Raw genomic sequence first — 24,051 nt, forward strand, 5'->3', positions numbered from 1 at the left:
TATCCCTTGTATAATTTTTTGACACGTGTCCAACAACTTAACCCTAATATAACACTGTTAACTTGAATAAATTAGAAAAATAAAAATTAAACATTAAAAGAATAAATATAACCAAACAGCCACCAGTCCGAGCGCCCACCACCTCACCCGCCACAACCCCTTGTCCTCCTCACTGCAGACCAGCCCTCTCCCCTGTGTCTCTCTCAATCTCCTATCTATTGCAACCTCAAAGGTCTCCCATCTTGGAAGGCTTGGGGAAAATGTCAGGATATTGACCGGCGGATGTGGGTGGGTGTCAGGAGTTGGGTTGGCTGTTGAGATTAGCGGCTGCTAGGTTATTTTTGTTTGTTTTGTTTTTTCGTTTCAATATTAAGTTTTTATTTTTAAAATTTTATTCAAGTTAACAATGTTATGTTGGGGTTAAATATAGACACGTGTCAAAAAATTATGCATGGGACACAAAGGGACATGGAAAAAATGGGGACAACGGATCCTGTCCCCTTTGCCACTGAGCTAAATTCTATTGACCTCTTTGTAGTTTAAACTATCGTTTTGTATTAAAAAAAAAAACCATTAGAAAGAAAAATAGCACTAAAAAATGTCATATGTTTAATATGTTGGAGGTTGTTATGAGTTCCAATTTTAGAAAGAGAAATAACATTAAACTCAAATAATATATTTAACATGTTGTGGAGGTTCTGGGTTCAAAATTTATGGATATACAAAAATTGTTAAATAACTAAAAAAAATGTATGTAGCCTTACTTTTAAGGAAGTGAAAGTTTGCCGACTTAGCTCCCCTTTAAAAATTATGACCAATAAAGTTACCCAACTTTTTAATTTTGTCATACTCAATGTGTGTAAAAACACAAAAACAAAAACTTCAAATTTTTATCAATCATCATGTCCCTCAGATGAAGGGTGAATGTTCGTATTTTTAATTTGGAATTTTAAATTGGAACGTATTTTAATATTGGGAAGTACAACTAAATTAAGACCTAATTCGTATTTTTAATTATTTCATATTGTTTTTGTTAGAAAAATTTAGGGGATATACCTCTGACTCAAACTACAAGTACACATCTATAAACTTTGTAAATTTCTTTTCGTCTTCTTCCATATCCACTTGTCTCAATCAATAGGACAAATAATCATCACGATATCCGGTACATAGTGTTGCCAACAGCGCAACAGTTTTGATAATGACGATGTATATATATATGACGTAGTGGGTAGGGAAAAGGTAATGACTCGACTATAACCAAAAAAGCACCAATTGCATTATTGCAGTATGGGAAAGCCTCGAGTCTTTTGTTTTGATGGATTATATAGGACATTTGGGAACGATTTGTAAAATCATGCCACCTCCATATATATATAGGATGGTAATTGTTATATGGGTAACTGAGTCCTTTTTTCTCGTCACTTGACACTACAATATCATTAATATCATTGAATTTTTTATGAGTGCTGCTAAACCAACCCTAAAATTAACTGAGTACACTCAGGGACGGACTCCCGTTGGAGCAAAGGTGGTCAATTGAGCCCCATAATGCCGGAATTTGACACTTGAGCGAAATTTGTTGACCCCTACAACGGGCGCAGCAGCTATGGTTGCCATGCAATGTAAGCTTTGTTTGGCGCCGTCAATGGCTAATTCCCCACGAGGAAGAAGACCCAACCCTAACTCAACTTTTGTTTTCCTTGAAGACGTCAGATTGAGATGTGTGAGGTTTTTTTTAAGGAAAATGCTAGGCTTACCACAATTTTCATACCACATTTGTACCACCTCTCTAATAGAGACGGACCCCGTTATATTAGTGGGCTCCACCTCTATTAGAGATATGATACAAATGTGGTATGAAAATTGTGGTAAGCCTAGCATTACCATTTTTTAATGAAACAATGTGTTTCGTGTAGTCTGGCTCATACAATAAAGACACCACCGTTTGGTTTGTAAAATCCCCTATTTTGACCAAAACTCTGCCTTTTAAATTCCATATAATCCCTACCATCTTCTTTTCATTCACCCAATAGAATCACTGCACTTAGCCTGTATTTTAATGTTTTGAACCTTGTCACTTCTGAGGTGATTTATTTCTAACCACAAAATATATATATTTTTATTTATATATATTGTATAATAAAAAAGTCCTTTTTAGTTGTTTTATATTTTCTTAATTAAAATAATTTGTCAAAAAAGCTTACGTCTCAATGTCTCGAGGCTTAGGCTTCGCCACGCATAACCAAATGAGATATCAATGATAGAGTGTTAGCTTGGTTGTTTATATTGAGAAATATGATTTTGCTTGTATTGATAATCAAATTATAATACGATGTTTTCATAATATGAAAAATCGTTGTAGACTATTGTAGTTTGTATGAATTATGAATGCTAATACTATCGATTTATTTTTTAAGGGTCTTTTTGGTCAGAAAAAATGTGAGCTTTTACACGTGATTGTAAAATTATTTTTCATATTATGAATTTTACCTAATTTACATAAGGCCAATGCCTAAAAAATAGGATGTAATTTTACAATCACGCAACGAAAAAACCTCAAAATTACAAAACTATTATTAAATGCTGTCAAATTTTATTATTTCATTTAAACTCAATCACAATAACTGCAACTGCACCATCAAACTCAATAAATGACAGTTGTCCTAAACCAATGCCAAAATTACACAAATTGTACAAATATAGGCCTTTACAAACACACATGAGTTTTACTTACTGTATGGGTGGAAATATGAAAAGAAAACATAAACTAGCTGCAAATTAAAGCATGTCATTTTCTTTTTGATAGAAAATATATAGTTCACTTCATTCAAAAATCACTTCGTAAAAATTCTCCCTTCCCTTCCAATCCCAATCCTGGCATTGGGGCAAGTATTTTCCATCATGGCTAACTAGTTCCAACTTCTAACCAAGGAAACCATCTAAAGAGTTTGACTGGTATATATGAACCAGACAAGAAACAAAAAGAGTTTTAACTTGGAAAATTAGTTTAGTTAACATAAACTCAACACAAGTTCAATCAAGGAACTATCCCAAAATAACACACTCCTCTCCAGAACATCAATGAATTGCCAAAGTTTAGGCTCATTATTTCATCCTCAAACTAGAAGCCATTGGTATATATATTATACATTATGTGGGAAGAGAGACAAATCAACCTTTGATTTTTAAGATCCTCTGTAGATGACTAATTTTGAAGTCAATGTCAATTGACTTAACCTATAATGGTCTATGTTTTGTCAAGGTCTCTGATACCTGAAACAGTAGACAAGTATCTGTAGAAACATTTCAAGCTAGGAGATTCGTGAGAAGGCACACCTAAATTTATATATTTGACCTTCTATATACTGCAAGATGCTAAGTGATAGGAATACAAAGTAAATAAATCATCATAGATAAAGGGAAAAGTTCGAAAGAGTGCTAGATATCCCATTAAACAGAATTAATACCAGAAATTAAGGATGCAAGTGAGAAGGCATTTTCACCTCCTGCCACACGCACAACCACTGTAATACCTTTATGGTCGTTGAAGGTGCAGCGGTTCCAAATTTCATTGTCCACAAATGCATATTAATTTCACAGTGATTTTTTTATCAAAGGCAACAAAGCAGGATCTACTTCATCCTTCGACAGTAAATTAACTATCAACTCCATTGTTGATGCATCTGCAGAAAAACCCTTCTCTACCATTGTTTGAATAAGTACCATCGCCGTTGATGTCTGTTTATTATGGATGAACCCTCGGATAATTGTGTTATAGGTGCAACCATCAGGAGAACAGCCTTTCTCTTCCATTTGGATAAGAAACTTTTCTGCTTCACTTGTTAGGCCCACGATACAGAGTCCATTAATCATTATATTGTATGTCCTCAGATCAGGTGGATGTCCTTTTGATGATAAACCACAAAAGAGATCCCTTGCAGATTCAATTTTTCCAGCTATGCACAAACCTTCAATAAGAATATTGTAAATCACAATATTAATATCCAACTTCTTCGCTTCCATCTCTCCAAACAATTGCATTGCCCTAGAAAGTTGTTGGTTTTTACACAGGCCATCCAGTAAAATAGAATAAGTTTGAACATTTGGAAGTTGGCCACAAGCTTGCATCTCAGAGAACAACTTTTGTGCATCCTGTATTCTACCTGCTTTGCCAAAACCATCCAGAAGAGTGTTGTAGGTAACGGTATTTGCAACTAGTCCCTTATGAGACATATCCAGAAAAAGCATCATGGCCTCATCTATTTTTTTAAGCTTACAATATCCATTTATCAATGTGTTGTAACTAACAACATTAACCATCAAGCCCTTGCTAAGCCTAGTTCAAAAACATTTTGTGCCTTGCCTATTTCTCCTCGCAAACAGTAACCATCCATGAGTGAAGTGTACGTAACTGTATTAGGATCAATATCTCTTTGAATCATCATCTCAACCACGCCTTCTGCTTCCACGACCATTCCCTCCTTACAAAGTGTGTCTACCAAGATGCTGAACGTGAACACATTTGGAAAGATATTTTTACTCACCATTTCATTCAACAACCTTGTAGCTTCTTTCCACTCGCCTAATTTGCAAACTCCATGAATCAAGGATGTATAGGTAATGACATTTGGAGCAATACCCTTGCACATCATTTCTGAGAAGAGGTTTAATGCATCATCAACTAGTGTATCCTTACAAAGACTGTCGATGATTGTGTTATAGACAACTAGGTTAGGCTTGCAAACCCCTTCCTCCATCTTCCTAAGCAATTGAATCGCTGCACGGTTGTTACCCCTCATGCAAAAGCCCTTTACTAGTGTGCCATAAGTAACCACATTAGGCTGGCAATTATCTCCCGCAATCATTTTGTTGAAAATTCCTGCCGCCTCCGCCACTCTATTCTCGAGCAGATAGCCGCGGATTAAAGTGTTGAAAGTAAAGACATCTGGTTCAAGACCAACTTTGAAGAATTTTCCCAAGACAGATAAACTAAAACCCATTTGGTTCAAATGACAATAACAATTAATGACAATGGTTAGGTTATAAACATCATGTCCAATTCTCGACACACCGATTTGGTTATACAGGGAGATGACGGCCGAGTAATGTTTCAATTTTGCAACTTGACCCAATATTTGAGTGAAACGAACAACTGAAGGCCGAGGACGCATTTGGAGCATCCTATCAAACACATTGAAAGCATCCTCAACATTTGTGATTTTGGGCGAGTCTCTCACTGGCTGGTCTAGTTGGGTTCTTGTAGATTTGATTGGTTTCGAAGGTTGAGAGTGAAAGAAAGCAAAGTAATTGTTGTCGAAAACAACAAGAGTGGAGTTAGAGTGAAGACAAGGCATACCTCTCCATCTCCGACTGCTGCAATAAAAAGAAGCAGCAGCTATATTCAGCATCTCAGTGAGTCAGTGAGTCTCAGCCAACCTTCAACATTTGGGAAGCGAGACCAAATCTCGAAAGGGAGCGGCGGAGCTCTCAAGTGCGGGGATGATGATCCAGTCGACAAAAACTTTGTTTCGATGAGTTTCGAATTAGATTTCCTTTCTACTTGCATTTAGGCAACAACTTCGAGAACAATGCTATGTCGGGAAAGGGTTGGCCTCTTCTTTTTTCGTCATTTTTACAAAAAATTTATTTCGGTGGGTTAATTGTTACCAATGAATTAATTATAGAGGGTTTCGGAATTATCTCGAGTCCTCATCAATATTTTTAATTTTTATCTTTTAAGGTGTCATATTTGGACCCCTTAAAGTAAAATTCCTGAATCCATCCCTGAGTACATTCTGTTAACAAACTATTTATTTAATTGCTAATTAACATAGTATAAAATGACTAAAAATGATATATATTGAAATGTGAAACAAATGTAATTTCAAAAAGTACACCATACTGACCATATTCAACCCTAATCAAAACGTAAGTGAAAAACACTACTTCCAAAAACCTAAACATAATAGCTGCTTGTTTTGAGTTTAAATACTTGCTATATCCCATATATAACTTGTCATTTTGAACAATATAAAATTATTTCCAGGGAGTTGATGAGTAGGACATCTTTTACAAAGGAAATATGGAGAGCAATAGCTATTATAGTACTTATATTTAGAGAAGTGGCAAAAGCGTGATGGATGTGGAGTTTTTTTATAAGCACGACATGTATGTTAATCGATTCCTTTTTCTAGTCCAAAATGTATAAATCAAATACTTTTTTAACTAGATATGCCATCAAGAAAAATAGGAAAATAATAAAGAAGGAAAATAGGAAACAATCTTTTTGTAATCGGGGCTGGATACAAGGCCTAGTCTTCAATAGTCTTCAATTGCAGGGATGAATACTCAAGAAAGTAAAGTGGTTGATTTAGCCAATTCGTTGGGTACTGGACTGGGGAGTTGGCGTTTGAAATGCTTGGGGGCTTCCACTTTAATCCATCGGCAGCAAGGTGGGTTTGGTGTTGTGTGACAGAGTGTATTAGGGTGTACCATGAGTATTTTTGGTAGTGAAAGAGGGTATACTTAGTTAATTTTACATTTTGATTTTAATATTAGAGTGTACTCAGTTAATTTTAGGGTTCATTTAGCAGCTTTTTTTTACAATTGAAAATTTATGTTGATCTTTTTTTATGTGCTCTTCATCAACCACCTGGAGATGGATGATTTTTTTTGTTTAATAATTTTTATGTTACATTTCATAATTAATTTATAAATATTTTAACTTGATTAATGAATTACTCTTAATAATAAAATATAAAAATACATTCATTTAAGAAAGTAATAAATAAATCAATACCAATATAATAAAATAATATTTTAATTTGACATATCGGTAGAGTGTAAAACTGTGCAAGATGTCAAATTGTCACATCAACCATCAAATTTAAATTTACTGTTTGGTATTTGACATCTCCTTGGAGAATTGTGTTGCATTCTATAGCCTAGTACATCAAATGCATCAAAACTCTATGCAAATTATAAATCCAACTTGGTCTCGCTAATTAGCACCACTACTGATAAGAAGAACAAACACAATGTCTTTCTCCTAAAAGGATATCCTATGCCTATCTTCCAACATTTGAGGAAATATCAAAGTGAGAGTAGAGAGAAATGGAGCCAAATCTCATTATCCGCCTATTTGACACCAGTTTTAGCCTCATGTTGGATTATTAATTTTCATTTCTTATATCTAAAATGGTCACGAGGATCAAAATAACAACCTGAAAATAGAAACAAACAGCCAAAATCTTTTCATAAGACGGTTTGCCATCGATAGAGCAAAAATGAAAAATAAAACATAGTCATGTCTCTTGAGGTTTCCTTCAAGCATATGTATTTTATCATCAGCAAAACACGGGATAAGATGCTTTTCTTGCCATTTTGCTAGCTTCTTCGCTGTCGATTTTCAGCTCTTTCCCCAGTTTTACCTGCTAGACCAGTAGGGTTTTGAAGAGGACACAACTAAGCTGGTTTGCCATGAAAATTTCAATATTACTCTTCGAAAGCGAGCTCACGTGCACCTAAAATACATTTTCCATCAACAGACTTGTAAGGCGGGTATTATAACCTATAGAGACTAGAGTTCCAAAAAGATACGGGTGCAAACTACAAGGACAAAACAACGTAGTGTAGCCTAACATGATAAAAAATCAGAACAGGCCCAGCTTTTGACTCTTTGGAAAAAGGACCTCATGGAAACGCGAGCTGGAACTACTTTTGCTCCCTCTCCACTCTCCACATATGGCATTTGAACTTAGAGTGCCTAAATGTATTGGTGTCGCTTAAAGATCAAAAATCTTTCCACAAGGAATCTCGGCATTCTCTCTGATTGCCGCTGAAGTCAGTAAAGCCCGCAAGTGTTGTGTTATAAAAGAACTGCTCAAGTATCGCATCAGCTTCACTCATGGTATCTCGAAAAGTTTCTTCAATTTCACAACCAGCTTCCATTCGTCAATTGATAGCTCATCCTGAATATTTAAAAGTACAATTAAGAGCCACAGTTGACATAGTCCGAAAAGTGAACTGTACATGAAATTTAAGCTTACCCGGTAATTCGCTTTTAGTATATCAATCGACCTCCTTGAGATATGACTGACAAGTTCATCTTCAATTTCAAAATGCCTACCAAACATCTTTTGCTGTTCATCAGAATTTGTCCCAACTATCTGCAAAAACACAAAGAAAAGACTGCGATAAGCACTATGCCAAGGAAAGTCAGAAGCAGACAGGAACCAGATCACCCATAAAGCAAAGATGAGCATGGGTCAAATGCTAAAAGCCAACAAATAAAAGTAAAAGCGAAGGCCAGTAATGCATCAAAGGACTAGTTGCAAAATCAGAATAGTGCTTCAGTAGGACTTAACCTCAATGAAATCAAACCCCCCTCCCCTTCTCTCAAAACAGTAGTTACAACTAGCTTGATGATCATAGGGAGTTTTTAACTGTTGTCTAGAAATTCTTTTATGCCTTTCCTTCCAAATGGCATACACAGCTTCCTAAAGGCAAAGTTCTTTTACAAGAGTTTCCCTTTTCATTGAGCTACAGCCCCAATCAATGAGCCATGACCATGGAGTCTATATTTTCTATATTTTCAAATTACTTAAGATTCTAATATTAAACGACTACTGAACCCTGTGAAAAATTTAAGTTGCGCGGAAAATATGTGAGCAGTTACTTGTAATACATCAAATAATAGCACTTACACTTCCAATGATAATATCGAAAAGTATCAATCTGTGTATAGCTTTGCTTCGTCATTGCTCATACAAAAGAGCATTGATCTAACAAAAACCTATTATCTAGAACCCACTATTCATAACAAAAGTCATAAAGCCCTATAATTTTTGACAGGGCAACTCCATATATTTACCCGAGGCAAGAACAGCAACAGCTACAAAATTGAACTTTTCCGACTAGTGACACGTGTGTGTGTGTGTGTGTGTGTGTGAGAGAGAGAGAGAGAGAGAGAGAGAGAGTATACGTATACATACAAATGTCAAAAGTTATCATACCTTAATGGCTACCTTCAGCCCCTTCTTCGCTATATCAACAGGTTTGTGGTTATTTTCAATGGATGCAATTCGCCCAATAGTAATAAAATCCCTTTGCGGAATACAAATTGGAGTCCCAACCTGCAAAAAGATCACATAATATAAAGACAGCCAGATTTAATTAACAAACATTTAATTGATCTTATAAAATAACACTTTCAAAAAGTTCCTGTGAAGGCGCTGATCACTATCTACACCCCGGAACATAATACATATGCTTTGAAAGGATGAGGAATGTAACACATGCTTTGAAAGGTGAAGGAATTAAACACATAATAACAGGAGTGGAACTTATTCATATTAAACCAAAAAAAACTCGCAAACTTTGATCATACATGATTCAAGAACTAGTATTAATAAAATGAAGAGAAAAAATTAGGAAAAACCAAAAGAGCTAGCTCTGGAAACATCAAATATAATTTACCAGCATCTGGGGATGAACTTTCAGTGTAACAATACCTAGAATGTGTACTAGTTGTCTGGTATTTCGGATGATAAAGCATAAATACCACACAAACTAAAATTCTCATGAATTTCGAAAATTAATTGTTTTTTTAAGTGCACATTGTTTAAACAAAATATATTGCATGTGAAAGTGCATGAGAAACCTTCTGAGAAATTCCACTACTTAATCCAAGATAGTAGTCGGCAATAAAAGGGCTTTCCCGCTCAGGAGTTACATCCTTAGCAGCGCAAAAAAATGAAAAGGGGAACCAGCAAAACATTGGCAGGTTCCACAGGAACACTCGAGCTTTTTCAGCAAGATTGTTTCCACCGCCTACTTTAAACATTCAACAACTCTAATAACTCATTCGGTGAAAATTACAGACTATCCTTCTACTTGGGGCAATTTTCAACATTGAGTCTAAGAAAAAAAGAATCTAGAACAGAAATAAAAGGAGACAGACACAAATTAAGATGGTAAAAAATTAACCAAACACTCCTAAACAGTACTCTGAGAATAAACACAATGGGCTCTTCCCAAATGTATTGACATGTCATGCCACGATAAACCTAAATTTCAGACGGTATATCCCACTAAAGAGAACAAGGTGAAACAAATTCAATGTATATAATAGTACCTTCGCAATGCCTTCCACAACATCAACTCCCAAAACAATTGGATCCTTCTTGTTGAAAACACAGTTGGGTAAAATCTTGAGCACACAGGGAAAGACAGCTTCATCAGCAGATTCCTTTTTCTTTTCCTCCTTCAGATTGTCAATATAGGCCTTAAATTGATCGAATAAGTGATAGATGATATCGGCAATAAAAATCTTCACACCTAAATCATCTGCCATTTCCCGGGCCTCTGGTGTCACTTTGACATCAAATGCCAGGATGGTGGCATACTCCTTTTTCTTTTCGAGCATTACACTGGCCTTCATGATGTCCTTTTTATGTACGGGACCTATGCTAATACCACTAACAGGAATATTAACTTCTGGGGTCTTCAAAAACTCTAGCAATGCTTCCAAGGAGCCTAGAGTAGATGCTTGTACGCAAACTCCCTCGCCACTCTTGTCAATCCTGTTCAAGACTGACTTCATGTCTTCCATAGCTGCTTCCTTCACCTCTTCCAAGTCATCACGAGGCCCTACCACATGTAGAGCAGTCCCAGCAATAGCATGTTCAAGACCCTGCAGATAACAAACATCAAAAATCAAAACAATCTCACAACAGGAGTTTACAAATAGTAGAATTGAATTGGCCTTGATTTCAGCCAAAATTACCTGTGCTGTAATCTTGATACCCTGTGCAGCCTTAATTTCACTATGATGCAGATAAGTTCCCTGAAATAAAGAACCATTAAATCATCATCTGATGACAACTGCCTAGTCTCAGACATTAAGGGTTCATACATACAAGACATGAGAAAACAATATAATTTTTGGAGCTAATCCAGTTGATAACAAATGAACAGATATTCACTCAATAGGCTGTTAAATAGCTAATTCTTGTTATATCTGAAGTTCTAAGTTCTAACATGACAGAAGCAGAAGAATTATTGACACACTGACATCAACAGAGTGCATTAGAATTTCTAAAATTTTCAAAAATTTGAGGATTGATGTGATGGTTTAACCTTACAGTTTTTTCTCCTACTGTTCGTCTTTTTGTGATTTCAGCATAAAATCCAACAGCAGTTTCTGTTTTTTCCATTTGTATAATATAAACAGTGCAAAAAGGCTCACCTAAGCACCTACAAATAGGCGCTGCTAACATCTATCATCCCGTAGTCATAGGACACCATCCAACGGCTTCAATGATTAAAAAGGTAAATATATATTAACTTTGCAGGTGTTAGATTCAATATTTAATAACTTTGCAGGTGTTGGATTGAACCCAACACCTGCTGTATTGAATCCCAATACCTGCCAGATAATAAACACTCGACGATGCATTCCATAGAAATGAATCTCATAAGAAGTTTCAACTAAATTTAAATTTGAAAGATCAAAATAATAAAAATAAAAGTAAAAATCTACTTTAATGTGCGTTTAACATTTTTAGCAATACTGATGCTGCTCCACCAATTCTTCAGTGGACTTTCACTGGGAGTAACAGATTTCATTCTCTTACCAAATCACCAAAAAGCTGAAAGCAAATTCGAGTAAAAAGGACATGGAAGAAAACTCACCTTCACACGAAGTTCTTTCATTGGATGTGGTGTCAATAAAGCTCGAATTGAAGCAACAATAGGTCCCTAAAAGAGAGAAAAAGAAAATGATATCAATAATGGCAATCATATGTAAACTTCTTCACATGCTGAATGCACCAATTGTAAAATAAATAATCACAATAGTTTGTAAAAATTATAAGTCACAATTTATTAAATTGTCTTGTGAAAAAAGGTTTTAGATACTTGCCTGCATGCCGCAAACAACTATTTGATCTCCTTCATGAAGCACACCATTAACCAATACAACATCAATTGTTGTCCCAAGGCCTTCAATAACTTTAACCTCCAAAACAGTACACTGGTGCACAAGATCAACCCCCACCAAATTACTCACATTTCAACTGTTATAAAAACCTTTACATTTCTGGAAAAAAGGTCAAAAGAAATCAAACCTGCACTTCGTTGCTGTAAGTAAGTTTCTCAACCATAGTTTTCTGGGTCCATTGAACCAACAGTAATAGCATATCTGGAATCCCTTCACCACTGCAATATTCACAATCCAAATTTCAGGACATATAGAAAAGATACTTACAAAACTAACCTTCAAAGTGGAGACTAAGAAGAAAGACAAGGCCAGATTCCACAAGCCATACCTAATGGCACTTGTAGGTATAATACTGTATGTTTCCCCCATTTCTTTATTCTTATAATACAATTCAGTATTTAACCCCTGCTCCTTGAATTGAGTGATAATCTGGCAACCCATACAAGAATTGAAGGTTTTTAATACCAAGAAAGTCAAATTAAATAAAGTGACACAAAAAGACAAGGTTGGAATACACAGGACCTGTACGAGCCTCATATTGAACTCATTTTGCACATCCTTAGTTTGTTGCTTCATTGCCTTAACAATTGGTGCATTGCGGCAGGTTTTCCACCCATAGAGTCTGTCCACCTAAAAATTGGACATTCAAGAAAAGCAAAAACTAATTAAACATTGACAATAAGACACTACTAGGGATCCAGAGGGTGGATTTAACCATAAAGCTCACCTTGTTCAATGCAACAATGAATTCCGTATTCCTCATTTTCAAAAGATTGAGTGACTCTATTGTTTGAGGCTCTAAGCCATGCATGATGTCAACAACCAAAATGGCAATATCACATAAACCTGAACCCCGTGACCGCAAATTAGTGAATGACTCGTGCCCAGGGGTATCAATTACCAATAAACCTGGGACCTTCAGCTTTGCATCAGCTTTCAGTTCCTTAGTTCTCTCACGGATGTTCTCAGCAGGAAAATACGTTGCGCCAATCTGCTGAGTAATACCTCCAGCCTCACCTTCCTGAACATTTGTGCCTCGGATACAATCCAGCAGCTTAGTTTTACCAGTATCAACATGGCCCATAATGCAGCAAATAGGAGAACGAAGGTTATCTTCACCCTCTTTAGTGGCAGAATCTGAACTTGGTGCTTCTTTTTTAGCAGTAGCCTCTTTCTTCCTACTTCTATCAGCGTCAATCTCAGGTTGTTTTTTCTTATTCTCAGCATCCTGAGATTTTATTGGTTGAGATGGAATGCTTCTCTGGGCATAAACTGCCAACTTGGAACCTGCACTCTTTATGTCCTTTTTCACGACAGGTTCAGGCTCAGAGTCAACCTCTTCATCAGAAAATCCACTTTTAAGAGAAAGGTTAACAACAGCGTCATCCCAGCTCTTTGCATCCCATTCTTCATCATCATCTTCTTCTTCTTCTTCGACTCCATTCTCTTTAACAGATTCAGCAACTTCTGATTTGTCCTCTAGGTCCACTGATTCTACCTCTTCAACCTTGTCAAATTCCACAGAGTACAGCTCAGGAACGGTGTCTTGCTGGTTTTCCTCTTCTTCTATGTTTTCCACTGGGTTCACAGGAGCCACACCATTTGCATGATTGGGTACTGCTTTTGACTTCTTTTTCTGATACAAAGGTCGTTTAGCTTTTTTCTCATTGTCTGTGGTAGGGAGAGGCAAACTCCCTGATGCATTAGCTGCATTAGCAAGTATCTGGTTTCTCATTGCCTCCAGCCGACGGGCTTCTTCTTTTTGCTTTGCACTTAAAAGCTTGCCTTCCTGTCTCTTCTTTTGTAGCTTCTCCTTTTCTCTTTCTTTTTTCTTACGCCTGGCCTCTTCCTTTTGCCTTTCAAGTTCTTCCAGCCTAAGCCTCTCCTCTTCTTCTTTCCTCCGTTTCTCCTCGTCTTCCCTTTGCTTCCTCTCTTCCTGCTCCTTCCTCCTAGCGAGGGCCTCTTGCATCTCCCTAACATGCTTTGGCACTTTCTTGTCTGCTGCTTTACCTTTCACTTCATTCTTCTTGGATTCTTTTGGTTCAATTTTTTTTTCTTCTTGTTTTTCATCCTCAATGGCCACAGAAGCAGTAGCAGTCCCTGCAGCCGCTGCTGCAGCTGCTGCCTTTTTCTCCTTTTCCTTGTCCTTCTTCTTTTTCTTCTTCTTCACCGCAGCAGACTCCACAGTCTCTTCTTCACCTTCCTTTTCACCTGAACCATCAACCGGGGCGACTATATCAGGTTGAACCTCAACTTTCTCCTCTTGCATAGGAGCAGCAGCAGGTTTCGATGCAAAAGACCCCTCACCTAGCTCAGCAAGAATCATATCCAAATCATCCTCTTCCTGGGCAGTCCTTCCACTTTTCTTCTTCTTTTTCTTACTTTTTGAAGTTTCTGGAACCTCTTTACTCTTGTTAACTTTAGCATCGTCAGCTTCAATTTTACTAGTTTCCTTACTTGGTTGTTCTGGTTCAACTACATCTGTATTTTCAGCCCCAACCTTAGTTTCTTCACTCGATGCAGTAATAACACTATTACCTTTCTTTTTGGAAGACTTCTTCTTACCTGTGAATGCAATCACAGATGCATCTTCGTCCTCAACTCCGTCATCACCAACTCTAGTTGATTCGGATACAGAAGTATTTTCATCATTTCCCTCGTCAAGCAATGCTGCGCTAAAAGCATTACCACCACTCTTCTTTGAAGCCTTTGATGACTTCTTTTTCTTGCCAAAGAAAGTAATCTGAGGAACATCATCATCCGCATCTTTCTCTTCATCCTTATCCTCATCCGCATCATCGAGGGCATCGAAGCTAGCTGCTGCAAACACACTCCCCCCCATCTTTCCACCCTTGGACGGCTTCTTCTTCCCCGTAAACGCAATTACAGGCTCATTTTCATCATCTTCTTTACTCTTACCCTCAGAATCATCAACAACCTCACCATCACTATCGCCCTCATCACCAATGACATCAAAAGCTGATCCTGTAAACAAACTACCAGCAGATTTCTTTGACGATTTAGAAGCCTTCTTCTTGCCCGAAAAACTCACCACCGGAGCATCCTCCTCCTCGTCCCCTGTTAACCCAGATTTCTCATCATCCTCAACACCCTCATCTTCATCACCAAGCAACCCAAAACTTGAAGTGCTAAACACACTATTCCCACCACTCTTCTTGGACTTTCCCTTCTTCTTTCCAGTGAAAGCGACTTGGGGAACCTCATCATCACCCTCGTCCACCTTTCCCACATCGTCTAAGTCCTCATCCCTGCGCTGTGAAGCTTTTGAATTTCCCTTTTTGCCCTTCTTTCCAGTAACAGCAACTTTCTCTTCTTGGACTTGAGACTCCTCGGACAGCTCAGTTCCGATTGAATACTCATCATCTTCAATTACCAGCGCCTTCTTCTTCGATTTCGACCCTGCAGGTTGCGGGTTCTCTTCGTCGCGAGTAGTCGGCTTCTTCCGACCCATCGAGGTTTCGACTAATTATACAATCTTTTGGAACAATTGAAACGAAGCCCCTCCAAAATCCTAAATTTCAAAATCAATAAACACAATCAAGAAAAAAAGATACAGAAATGTATTTGTTTATGTATGTTTCAGAAGCTAAAGAATTAGATCTAAATTTTTAAAATCAGAAAGCAGTAACCGCAAGAATCATTTCAGAAAAGTGGAAAAGAATCTGATCATATTTATAAGAAAAAACACACATATATCATACATATATATATATATACGTATGTATGTATATTATATATTAGAGAAAGAGAGCTCACTTGAGGCGGTGAGGAGAAAGCAGAAGCAATAGAACCGAGGGGTTGCAGAAGAAAATGACTGTTCGAATGGATTGGAATTACAGGGAAGAAGACAGCGAGCTTGAGAGAGAGAGAGAGAGAGGGAGAGCAACAATAACAAACGTGTTCTCTTTTAAAGTTTCTAGGGTTGGGTTGGGTAGGCTTGGATTTCTTGGAGAGGAAAGGCGGTTCTGGGCTTTCGTATAATTTTCCAGGACCTTGGGCCTTTGTCCAAAAAATATTTTTAAGAGAATAATGGATTTTGCAGACAATTTTTACCTTCATTACCTATACTTTTTTTTTTTTTTTGGACACTTTCATACACAAACTTTACACTCTTGTCGTAAAGAGAACCGAAGTCGTGGCATACCACAAATTATTTAAAAATAATAAAATGAATTATTAGAAAGGAATATTTGTAAAAATGTCACCTGAACTTATACCTTAGTTTCAATTTGTCACTTGAAAAAAAAAATTAAGAGAATGTCACCTGAATTTTTCAAAATCTATAATTTGTCACCTGACTTTAACATCATCCAATTTTTCATCCATGATTAAGGGTATTTTAGTCTTTTCATTTAAAATATATACAATTTTGTATAATAATTGTTCCATTTTTAAACCACCTTTAAAAATAAAAAGACTAAAATACCCTTAATCATGGATGAAAAATTGGATGATGTTAAAGTCAGGTGACAAATTATAGATTTTGAAAAATTCAGGTAACATTTCTCTTAATTTTTTTTTCAGGTGACAAATTAAAATTAAGGTATAAGTTCATGTGACATTTCTAAAAAAAATTAAAATTTTCATTTATTAACATGTATTGTATAAATATTTTTATGGTATTCTAACTATTAACATGAATTTTGATTTTATAACTAATGTATAATAGGCTTTAGAAATAACGGAAGCTTTATTTATATGTGTAAACCTGAACGCACATGATTATAACGAATGTTTATGTTCCAACCAAGAAAAACCTCTCTTTCTCATTGAGATAGTAACACAGAGACATGCTCCAAATTTAAGGTTGTTGGCTTTAGATCTGGAGGCATGCCCCTCCTCGACCATCGTCCAGATGGGTGAGAGAGAGAGAGAGAGAGAGAGTTGGGAGGGGAAACTGGGGAAGTAGGGGAAATCCGTTTGGTTCACGGAACGGAGTTGAGGGAAAATCATTTCTCATGTCATTTCCCAAGGGATGGGAAATGGAAGATTCATTTCTCACGTTTGGTAATATTGGGAAAGTAACCTAGATATATCACTTTATTTCCTTTCCCATGTTTGTTTTGAGTATGAATGAAAAACAAAGTTTGTATAATTTTTTAATTATACCCATATTAAATCAAATAAAATAAGAATGCATTTAATGATATATTGTAATTCTAAATTATTAATGGGGATAAAATGGTCATGAAAAATGTGCATTTAATGTTGACTCATTTTTCCAAACTTTCACATGAGGATGGAAAACAAAACCCAAGTTGGGAGGAGGGCTTCACTTTCCCCCCTACTTTCCCATGTGCTGGACAACCATTTCTCATGCATGGACTTACCAAACATGGGAAAGCAATTAATTTATCATCGCCAAGCCTCCTTTCCCATGCACCAAACGAGGCCTAGGGTGTCGAGGGAGTTATCGGCAACAGATGACACAAAAGGCAACGGATAGCTCACACCTTTTTTTTTTTTTTTTTTTTCTCTAGGGGCAAATTGTGAACTTCAAATTTTGGGAAAAATATATATTTGTTTGGTCCAAATAGATGCACATTTATATATGAATTGCATTAAAGTTGAGTTATTTAAAGCGATTAGTTAAATAGGTCTTCTTTTTTTTTTAATTAAATAGGTCGAATTGGAATGACTATTTTGAGCAATGTTAATGTAACGCATGGGTCGGATTGGGACAAATCCATCAAATGAAGCACGTGTGAACACTCAAACCATAAAATTTTGTTTCAGGTAGGGGTGACAATTTCCAACACAACTCGATACACGACTCGAAACCCACATGAAAAATTAGCTGGTCAACCCGCACGATTAAATTTTTAGGTCATTTTCAAGTCAACCTGCCACTGACTTGTTTATAAACGGGTGAGTTTTGGGTCAACCCGCCAACCCTTTCTTTGTTTCTTCTTCATTTTCTTCATTTTTTAAATTTATTTTATTTCTCTTTCTCAATCTTCTTACATAGAGCGAGAGAGAGAGAGAGAGAGAGAGAGAGAGAGAGAGAGAAAATGCAATCACAATTTTATATAAAAAAAATACAAAATGCAATTACTTGATTAAATTATCAAAATTTTGAATTTTTTTTTATTTGCTACCACTTAGCGGGTCAACTCGACACAACCCGAAATTCGTACGTTAAATTAACGGGTCAACTCGTAAATAATACGTTTATTAAACAGATCGGGTTTGAGTTGAGCATTCTTAGAGCACTTCCTTCAGTTTGCCCTTTACCATGGCAAGGGGGGTTATGGCAGCTACTATTCACATGAATAGTGCTGCCCTTGCAAAAGGTTGTGGTGTTTCCACCCATTGCCATGTCAACAACTATTCACATGAGATATGAGGAGAGAAATTTGTATAGAGTTTTGGTGTGGGAAGTAAAAACTATGACTAAGTATTTATTTTTAAAAAAATATGAAATTTTTTGTATTTTTTGTAGATTTTTTTATAAAAAATTTTGTTGCTGACATCATCACTGACGTCAGCAAACTTGGGCTTGAACTCGGGCTCATCTTGCCTGAGGGCTGGCCTGGTTTCGTGGGCCCCAGCAGTTGCCCTGGCCAGCCCTTGCTATTGGAAACGGTTTTTGGGCCTAAACCCCCCTAGCCCTTGTTGCTAGAACTACTCTTAACACATATATAATCATGACATAACACGACCCATTGCCGGCCGTAATTTTAGGTAACACAAACTATGCTTTTTTCTCCCATCTATGCTTGTTCTTTTTCTCCCAACTAGACCTCACATGCATTTTCTTTTAATCGACAAGGGGCCCAACTACCCAAGAAGAAAACAAACAATTCATCAAGTTTCATCCAGCCTTGTGACGAAGGGGCCTCTTGCCTTACATTAGCTTTGCTGCATTCCAAGGCAGCTTTTTTTTGTTCTGTTTTATTTTGTTTTTTGTTTGTTTGTTTTTCTATTTTTTGTTTGTTTGTTTTTCTATTTTTTATTTTTTTGGTCAAGAAGATCAAATCTTCAATAGGAACAAAACCTCCCCTGCAAAACACATGTGAAGGCTAAAAGGTACAAAAGCCTAAGCACCCGAGAAAGGAAGCTAAAAAAAACAAACTAATCTGTGATATCACATGAACAAGAACAACGAGATTGTCCCAAATGAAGATATCAACAGATAAAAAAAAGAAAATTTCACAACTAAAAGCATTCCAAGGCAGCTTTAGTAATTATATTTACAGGGCAAAGCTAGATAATATTTTCAGCTGTAACAGCAAACAAAACATTTTCAGGTGTCAAAATTTTTGCAACAAAACTGTTAGCTCCGTCAAATACCAAATCAATCGACAATTGTCAGTCTCGGGTATATATCAACAATTGGCTAGCAATAGCCTTCCACGCACCCATTGACTACTAACAGTCATACACGCGCATGTAGCGACTCCCTCAGCCGCCACTAGCAAAATCTTCAAGTCCAAAGTGGAATGCTAATCGCCATGCTATTGGAACTTGGACTCAATACTAATAGTCTAAGGGCATGTTTACGTATCAGTAATGGGTATGGAAAGAAAGGGAATGATTTCCATTCCTAACTTCCCCTGCATTTACTTGCAATCAGGAATGAAAAAATAAGTGGGCCCCACCTCAAAATCCGTAATCACATCCCCTCAAAACTAGGTATCAGATCAACTAGGGGGGAGTAGTCGATACGATTCCCATTCCTGTTTTCTCTTATTAACTTCCAAAAATACCCTTACCACTTTATCATAATTCCAAAACACCCCAAACCCTAAAAAAAAAATAACTCACTCCAAGAAGTTCCAAGACACTCCAACTTCTTTTTCACATTAGCGTTGCAGACACAACCTCTCAGAAGCAGCAGCAACGCCTTATGCTATGTAAGTCATTCTATCTATCTATCTTCTTCTTCTTCTTCTATCTTTTGTCTTCACATTCATCACAAAACAAAGTACGGTCATGGATGAAGACTTTTGTGGAGATTATATATATCTTTTTTTGGTAGTATGAAGATTATGTATTTAATTGTATAAAGATTATGCAAGTTATTATTATTGGATTTGTTTACTAGTTACGTAGGTGAAAGATGTATATTTATTGGAGTTTATTTTTTCGTTTGAAATTGGCTCTGGAAAAAGGTGTTATTAACATTATCATTGAACTGGGCTCTTGCTGTTCATCTTGTTCAGCATATTGAGTCCTCATGTTTACACTGCCTTATTGGTTTGCTGGATTAGTTTGGTCTCCTTAGCCAATTTGAGAATTATATATGTGATGTGGTGAAAATATGTAGGGCATTTTAGTAATCAAATTAATTTGGATTCTGATTCATGAAAATGAGTAAACAATAACAATGGGAATCAACCACATTCCTTTGCTAATTCCATATGTTTAGTAAACAGTTTAATGGGAATGATTCTTCCCATACCGATTCAGTAGTTCCCCGATTCCTAAATTCTCTGATTCCTTACTTTCTCCATTACTGATACGTTAACATGCCCTAATAGGCTGCATAATCCACCCATAATACACATGATGTAAATTGATGGTAAAGTTTATAGTAGTATAACAATAATTTAATGCTATTGGACTTGGACTAGCAAAATTCTCTTTATTTAGCTCACTACATTAAATCCAAAACAACATGTAATATTAACAAACTCACAAAATTTTCTTTTGGGTTTACTCAAATGGTCCTCAAATTTATACTCGAGTTGTATTTTGGTCCATTAATTAAATTATTCATTCAAATGGTCCGCCAATTCTTTATTATTTGGCGCATTGGTCCTATCGTTACATTTTCTATGAGTTTTAGTCAAGTCAATGTTGCAGGTGGGGGTATAGGATGGGTATATACGTCTTTTCCATACCTCGGGAGGCTTTGACAAGGTCGTTCTCTTTTTGATACCTCCAGAGGTTGCTAGATGTGTGCTCGCCTAAACGACATCATAAACCATTGCACCAGACCAATCATGGAATCAAGAGACCAAGCCTCACCTGCATCGTAGCCCTCCAAGTTGTCACTATACCAGAACCCCTCCTTTTTCGTTGTCCTCACCGCCAATAGCCTTCGAAGCATCTACTCCTCTACATCTTCTTTCTCTCCTTCGCCTTTGCAATCACCTTCATTGCCGTGTTCTCCAGGTACCTAATTGCTTGCAACGAATATTTTAATTTTTGGTTTTTTTTTTGTTTGTTTAATTTGAGAATTTAGCTATGTTTGATTGTTGAAAAAAGGAAGAAAGATTGGGGGTGGGTTGCATGGATGGAGGTGTGGGGAGGGTTATGGGGGGTTTATTTATTTTTTTGTTTTTGTTTTTATGATTATTGGGCATTTTAGTTTTTATTTTTTTATTTTTTTTATTTTTTTATTTTTATAATATTTTTATAATATTTTTTATTAATTTATTAATATTCTAGTATAAATTGACAATTTTAACCCTCAAATTAACGGCAATATTGAAATAGTGTAACAATAGGACCAATGCACCGAATAATAAAGAGTTGGTGGACCATTTGAACGAATAATTTAGTTGAGGGATCAAAATACAACTCCGGTATAAGTTTGAGGACCTTTGAGTTAAAAACCCTTTTCTTTTTATTCTAATTCAATACCTCTCAACAACATCTTAACCATGTCGCTGAAAACAAAAACGACGAACATCAGGGCACAAGTTCAAAAACAATATCCACCGTAAAACAGTAACGATTAATGGATGCGAGACCCTAAAACTGCCACTCAGCTACTTGAGTGCTCCAAATAACTTCGGCGCAACCTACACGCCATAAGGCAATGATCAACACATGAGTCTGAACAAAATTAATACAGCACAATGAATTAAAATGAAGACTTACACATTTGTCAACACAAGATATGTAATCAAAGTATTGGCCTGTACAATGCTTCTCGCCATTGTTATCACCTTCAACCCTCTTAACACATGCCTACAATAAATGAAAAAGTTGAACAATTTCAGTACAAATACGAAATTACATTCATTCAAACCAAATGTGAAATCCCCTCTTTTTGTGTCAGCTCAAATAGAAGAAAAGATTCAAATTTTAATTTTATTACTCAACAATTATGGCAGGAGGGAAGGGGTTGCAAAAAAGTAGAAATAAAGACAATAGGAATGCAATACGTATCCACAACTTTTAAGGTTGAACTATAACAAGATGCTCAGCAGAAGTAGCTGCCTAATCATCTACTCTTTTGTAAGTAAAAAGATTCAAGCAGTTTATTAAATCTAGCACAATAGTTCAAGTGGGGGAAATTCGATTGAGACCCAACAGTTTGCGATGTTAGGAGTCATTCTGTGGGTTTTAAACTGCTGCATTTAATACATAACTGTGGTATTAGAAATGGCATTATATTCATAGAGCTACATACAGCAGAATAAGTACCTACAGTGTAAGATTTGTTTTCCATAGCAAGTCCAAATTTCAACAGATTCAAGTGCAACAGATTTTGATTGAGACTTCATAGTCTGTGTAACACTTCCTCCAAAATAAATAATAATTAAAAAAAACCCCAGTAATTATATGTTCTATAATTTTTCCCTGTTCTTAGCCTGTTCTATAATTCCAGTAAGTATATGGTCAAGTGGGAAATCTTGGAGTAAACCAAGAAAGTAAAGGTAGAGAGCCGAATCTTGATGTTGTCTAGGCGAGCGGCCGATACTAAGAGTAGTAGTTATGAACCTTGTAGGCCAACCCAACAATCCCATTAAAATATGTCAAAAGAGCTTGCTTAATCACTTTGGTATGACATCCTGAATCCTGATCTTCTCATACTCTTATTTTGTGCTATAACCTTTGTACAATTACTCTCTATAACGTTCTGCACGGCATACCCAACTTAATAACTTTATATTACTAAATTTCACATTTGATGATATATATATGATTCCCAAATTGCTTCTTCTTATGGAAAAACATAGAGAACGCATTTCTAACTTGTCGGACCATGCAAATATATGGTTCCAACTTCCAAGATTTCATAGGAGAACTAATTTTGGGAGCTTTTCTAGGTTGTAATTCCCTTTACCTCTCTAGTAGGAAGCATGGATATGGATAAAAGACACAGGTACAACAAAGACCAATAAGTTGATACGACTCTCTCTCTAGTAATTAGATTTAAAAAAATATCTGATCCAATTGTAAGTTCATATTAACAGCATCTAAAATTAACCTAGGAAATAAATTTCATTACCTGATATTCAATCAGAGGCTTCACACATTTAGGCTGGCAAGACTCCTCAAGATACTTCTTCTGATCAACGAGTTCTTCATCCGCCCTTAGTAGAGAAAGTAAAAAGATCGATGAGAGAAAGAGAAAAGCTTTAGGTTTCAATCCAAAGAGAAAGAGAAAATTAATATGAAAATTTGGAGTTTTGACCCCTTGATACAGAATGTTCGTGTCGACATTTCAATTTCTCCATGCCTAACATTAATGTGAAAAAGCAAAATCGGAAAACCCGCAAAGATTAATAAACCCAGAGATACTCACATAGAAATGAATCAAAAAGCTCTTCAATTTCCTGCACAGAAATATAAATAAATAAAATCGATAAAAAAAATTGAAAATTTAGTTTGATTTTTGGAGGCGAAAAAGAAGAAGGGTACCTTCTGATTCGAAGAGAAAGATCAGCTCCTGAGTTGCAGAAAAGAAAGAGAGAGAGAGAGAGAGAGAGTGGAAATGGGGAACTTGGAAGTTTGGAACAAGTACGATTATGATGGTGGACCGGACCTCAGATTGTGGAGCTGTTGAATGGGTCTCTCAAGACAGATCAAGTATAGACAAAATCAAGTTTTTTTTGCTTTTGGGCTTGGGTCCAGACGTACACTACGATTTACCAATCATGCTCTTACACAACATTTGTTATTTTATCATTATACTAGACTCTCCGCACGTGTTTCCGCACCTGCGAGAGGTTTTTGTAAAAAAATTTAAATTTATTTTAGAATTAAAAAAGATAATGGGTAATTGTGTTCCATAAAAATAGGATTCATTATCTGACTTTTCTTTTAATTTTAATTTTTTTTTATAC

At 36.3% G+C, this 24,051-nt stretch overlaps 4 protein-coding genes across 4 annotated transcripts; all 4 read right to left on the reverse strand.

Moving 5' to 3' along the window:
• Window positions 1-3,425: 3,425 nt before the first annotated feature.
• Window positions 3,426-4,323, reverse strand: LOC148291139 (uncharacterized). The gene has a single exon (XM_088244987.1). It carries the CDS (start codon window positions 4,321-4,323, stop codon window positions 3,598-3,600), a length of 726 nt encoding a protein of 241 aa, XP_088101113.1. The 3' UTR covers window positions 3,426-3,597.
• On the reverse strand, window positions 4,323-5,411 carry LOC110766257 (uncharacterized). Its single transcript, XM_021969549.2, has one exon. The coding sequence runs from the start codon at window positions 5,409-5,411 to the stop codon at window positions 4,323-4,325; it is 1,089 nt and encodes a 362-aa protein (XP_021825241.2).
• Window positions 5,412-7,233: 1,822 nt separating this feature from the next.
• On the reverse strand, window positions 7,234-15,941 carry LOC110766258 (eukaryotic translation initiation factor 2 (eIF-2) family protein). Its single transcript, XM_021969550.2, has 12 exons — window positions 15,782-15,941; window positions 12,732-15,536; window positions 12,527-12,634; window positions 12,333-12,433; window positions 12,132-12,222; window positions 11,927-12,037; window positions 11,698-11,763; window positions 10,790-10,849; window positions 10,139-10,696; window positions 9,018-9,137; window positions 8,052-8,171; window positions 7,234-7,973 (listed from the first exon to the last, which is right to left on the reverse strand). Exons 2-12 carry the CDS (start codon window positions 15,474-15,476, stop codon window positions 7,908-7,910), a joined length of 4,146 nt encoding a protein of 1,381 aa, XP_021825242.2. The 5' UTR covers window positions 15,477-15,536; window positions 15,782-15,941; the 3' UTR covers window positions 7,234-7,907.
• A 5,554-nt stretch (window positions 15,942-21,495) lies between these two features.
• On the reverse strand, window positions 21,496-23,767 carry LOC110744797 (cytochrome b-c1 complex subunit 6-1, mitochondrial-like). Its single transcript, XM_088245368.1, has 5 exons — window positions 23,627-23,767; window positions 23,511-23,541; window positions 23,214-23,298; window positions 21,857-21,946; window positions 21,496-21,777 (listed from the first exon to the last, which is right to left on the reverse strand). Coding segments are annotated over exons 2-5 (210 nt in total). The 5' UTR covers window positions 23,513-23,541; window positions 23,627-23,767; the 3' UTR covers window positions 21,496-21,744.
• Window positions 23,768-24,051: the final 284 nt, after the last annotated feature.

Source organism: Prunus avium, chromosome 8, assembly GCF_965620075.1.
Source record: "Prunus avium chromosome 8, drPruAviu1.hap1.1, whole genome shotgun sequence".
NCBI lineage: Eukaryota > Viridiplantae > Streptophyta > Magnoliopsida > Rosales > Rosaceae > Prunus > Prunus avium.